This window comes from Vigna umbellata, chromosome 2 (assembly GCF_029865625.1).
Source record: "Vigna umbellata cultivar VRB3 chromosome 2, Vumbellata_1.0, whole genome shotgun sequence".
Taxonomy (NCBI): domain Eukaryota; kingdom Viridiplantae; phylum Streptophyta; class Magnoliopsida; order Fabales; family Fabaceae; genus Vigna; species Vigna umbellata.
In genome coordinates this window covers 12,796,817-12,800,235 of record NC_142166.1, presented here as the reverse complement: position 1 = coordinate 12,800,235, position 3,419 = coordinate 12,796,817, and the positions used below count along the sequence as shown (strand labels likewise).

Sequence of the window (3,419 nt, the reverse complement as noted above, 5' to 3'; positions counted from 1 at the left end):
CATTCATATTTTAGTAATGAAATTGGTTAATTGCTTCTTCTTTTTATTTTACATAATGAGACAATCCAATAAGACCGTATTACTTTCTATGGATTTTCTCTTTTCTCATATTTGTTTTACGTATTTTCCTATCCATTTCCTTGGATAACCAAGCACAAAAGTTCATTCCTAAGATTAGCAAGCTCCAAGAAATAGAGATCAAAGTCACAAGTAGCTTCCTGAGACTTGCCTCGCTTTGATTGGTGAATGACTTTTTCTACCACTCCCAAGACTTCATCATCAATTTGTTTTATTTTATTCTATTCCCATTTCGATAGAAACCAATCAAGCAAGAGCGAAGCATCCAAAACTGCAAAAGTCTTCGTCAATTCGGTAATTTAAATCCATCTCCTCTCCTTCGTTATGATATAGTTCGAAGTTGCGTCATTGTTTAAATACAAAGCAAGAAAACTCTAAAGAACAGAAATTTCCGAAACTGCACGGTCTTGCAGAAGAGGACAGCATGGCTGGAGGTTCGCTCGGAGACAAGATAGGATTGAAGGAAGATGTCATCAAGAGGGTATGTGGTTTAGCCTTCAAAGCTCACAAGCACAAGACACAAGACAAGCTCTACTTTTACGAAAAGGTTCAAATTTCTTCGGGAACTTACCATGTTTTCAGCTTCTCAGGATCTTGGGATGCCACTGAATGGTTTGTTAACAAACCCTATGGAGAAACTAAGATAGATCTTACCCTGTTCCCTTCTCTCAGAAGTATTGGTAACGACGAAGCTGCTTTGGTGAACCAAGGCTTCGCAAAGAGATTCGACCATATATTCAAAGCCACCCCATTTAAATCCGAGGTATTTTTAACTGATGTTTGTTAGCTTATGTTGTTTGTTATTTCTTTGGATTAGTTCCACGTGTTGAAACTTACGTGTAGTTTCGAAATCATCGTGCCTATATACCAAGACATGTTCAGTTTTGTTTTTTTCAGTTAGCGTGATGCTTTCTATTTTTGGTTAATTACATTAAGGAATAAACTGTCAAAATGTGTAGGTAAACAAGGCTATAGGAGATGGGAAACAAGTGGTTTTTACGGGGCATTCCTCTGGTGCTGCTATGGCAGTATTTGCAACATTTTGGACCTTGGAAGAATATCTTAATCCAACCAAAACTCAAAAACCTAAACCACCCTTCTGTGTCACTTTTGGGTCTCCCTTAATTGGTAATCATATTCTCTCTCACGCTTCAAGGAGAGAAAACTGGTCTCGTTATTTCATACATTTTGTTTTGAGATATGACATAGTGCCACGGATTTTGCTTGCTCCCGTATCTTCTATTGAGAAAACTTTTGGTTCTATTTTCCAATCCTTGAATCCCAAGTTCAAAACTTCCATCCAAGATTCACCACAAGCAGCTGAATTTTTCTCATCTGTGATGAGAAACACAGCCAGTGTTACAAGCCATGCTGCGTGCATTCTCATGGGCAGCACAAATTTGTTACTTGAGACAGTGGCAAACTTTGTTGACTTGAGTCCTTATAGGCCATTCGGAACATACATTTTCTGCAATGGAAATGGACAGCTGATTGTGGTGAAAAACTCTGATGCCGTTTTGCAACTGTTATTCCACACTGCTCAGCTAAGCGATTTGGCAGAACTTCCAGAAGTTGCCAAAGATAGCATATCGCAACACCTGTCCTATGAGGCTGAGTTGGAAGATAGCTTGGGAATGCAGAATATAGTATACCTGGAACAACTTGAGCAACTTCCCTTGTCTGCTGATGGCTCTGACAGTGATGTTGCAACAATTAGCGCAGCTTTGGATGGCCTTGGACTGGTAATAATTTTTTGAACTTTCTACATACCTAGAATCAAATAACAGTAGGTGATAAACTTCTGTAAACTGAACCTTTTGTAACTTTTTATAGAAGTTAAATCACATCAATCTAATCACCATTCAGTATAAATTTCTCTTAAATATTGTGTCAGGTGGAAATATAAAGTAGTGTGATGAAATGTAAATTCCTCTTCACAAGTAGGATTGATAAAATTTAACTATTTATAGTATAGTAGTATAGTAGTATCAAAAGGGTTATTATAAATGATTCAAGTGGATCGAGACATGGACTTAAACGAGGTTTTCTCTGTCAAAACATAGTTACTCGTTTGATCCTATAATACATACTGCTATAGTTGAAGCATAATGAGTGATGACTTACGGTTTACATGGCAGAGCACAAGAGCAAGGCTGTGTCTACGAGCAGCAGGTGAGTTGCAAAAGCAGAAAAAGAAAAACGAGGAGAAGATCAGTAAGGAGTTTGAGGATAAAGCTGTGGCGAGCATGAGGTATCTGGAGAACTACAAAACATCATGCGAGGTGCAAAAGGGAACAGGATACTACGATGCTTTTAAGGTGCAGAAGGAGGAAAACGACTTCCAAGCAAATGTGAAGAGGCTAGTGCTGGCAGGGGTATGGGATGAGGTGATTGAGATGCTGAAGAGGTATGAACTCCCAGATGAGTTTGAAGGGAAGATAGAATGGATTCAACGTGGAACCAACTTTCGTCGCCTTGTGGAGCCTTTAGACATAGCGAACTACCATCGGCATTTGAAGAACGAGGACACGGGACCTTACATGATCAGGGCGAGACCAAAACGATACAGATACAGTCAAAGATGGTTGGAGCATGCGAAGAGGGAGCCAAAAGCTGTTCCCATCACTGAATCCTCCTTCTGGGCTGAAGTGGAAGAGCTTCATAGCTGGATCAATAGCAAGAAGGCTTTCGATGAAGTCAGGGAAAGGGTTGAGCAACTTCAACGTGACCTTAAAAAGTGGACTGATGAAAACGAACTCACCAAGGATACTTTCTCCAAGGACCCTAGCTTCATTAAATTCTATGAAATTCTGCCTCCTGAAAACAAGGCAAACATAACTGCTCTTCTTGCCAATGTCAAAGGATTTTAATTTTAACTATAGAGCTTTTCATGTGTATCGTCATGAACCTGTGCTAGCTAGTTCAATGTTGTTTTCTAACTTTGTATTCCTTTTGTTTATGTATCATTCCCAAGTTTTGTCTGACTTGTGAGAACCGTAAGTCATTCAGACTGATATACTAAATAAATCTGTTAAATACTACCATCTGATTGGGATGAGATTGCTTAAATTGATGACAAGTTTTTTTTCTTCAAGACTTCATGAAAGACCAAAATCTTCGAGTGTGTTTCATTATAATATTTTTAAAAGTAGTAGCGTTAATGTGTTATTAATATAAAGGAGAATGATCTTTTAACAATTTTTTTTGACAATATTTTGACAATAGCTTACGTGTAGCTTGTGATTGGTCCGTTTCAAATATACGGACCAATAAAATAGTTACATGTAATCTATTGTTAAAATGTTGTTAAAAAATGTTGTTAAAATATTGGAGTCTTAAAA

General features: G+C 38.0%; 1 protein-coding gene across 2 annotated transcripts; it reads left to right on the top strand.

Annotated features, from left to right (window-relative positions):
• Positions 1-175: 175 nt before the first annotated feature.
• LOC124841781 (protein EDS1L-like) lies at positions 176-3,172 on the top strand. 2 transcript variants are annotated; one of them, XM_047318122.2, is made up of 4 exons: positions 176-372; positions 492-841; positions 1,038-1,820; positions 2,217-3,172. In XM_047318122.2, the coding sequence occupies exons 2-4, from the start codon at positions 503-505 to the stop codon at positions 2,946-2,948; spliced, it is 1,854 nt and encodes a 617-aa protein (XP_047174078.1). In that variant the 5' UTR covers positions 176-372; positions 492-502; the 3' UTR covers positions 2,949-3,172. The 2 variants fall into 2 exon arrangements, with proteins under 2 accessions (XP_047174078.1, XP_047174077.1); XM_047318121.2 differs by having other exon boundaries at positions 176-841.
• Positions 3,173-3,419: the final 247 nt, after the last annotated feature.

Bases quoted from the DNA above. Each gene is read 5' to 3' on its own strand.
- LOC124841781 (XM_047318122.2), top strand. From the start codon at position 503: ATGGCTGGAGGTTCGCTCGGAGACAAGATAGGATTGAAGGAAGATGTC. The intron at 842-1,037 runs GTATTTTTAACT...CAAAATGTGTAG, and splicing joins CCACCCCATTTAAATCCGAG to GTAAACAAGGCTATAGGAGA. The intron at 1,821-2,216 runs GTAATAATTTTT...TTTACATGGCAG, and splicing joins CTTTGGATGGCCTTGGACTG to AGCACAAGAGCAAGGCTGTG.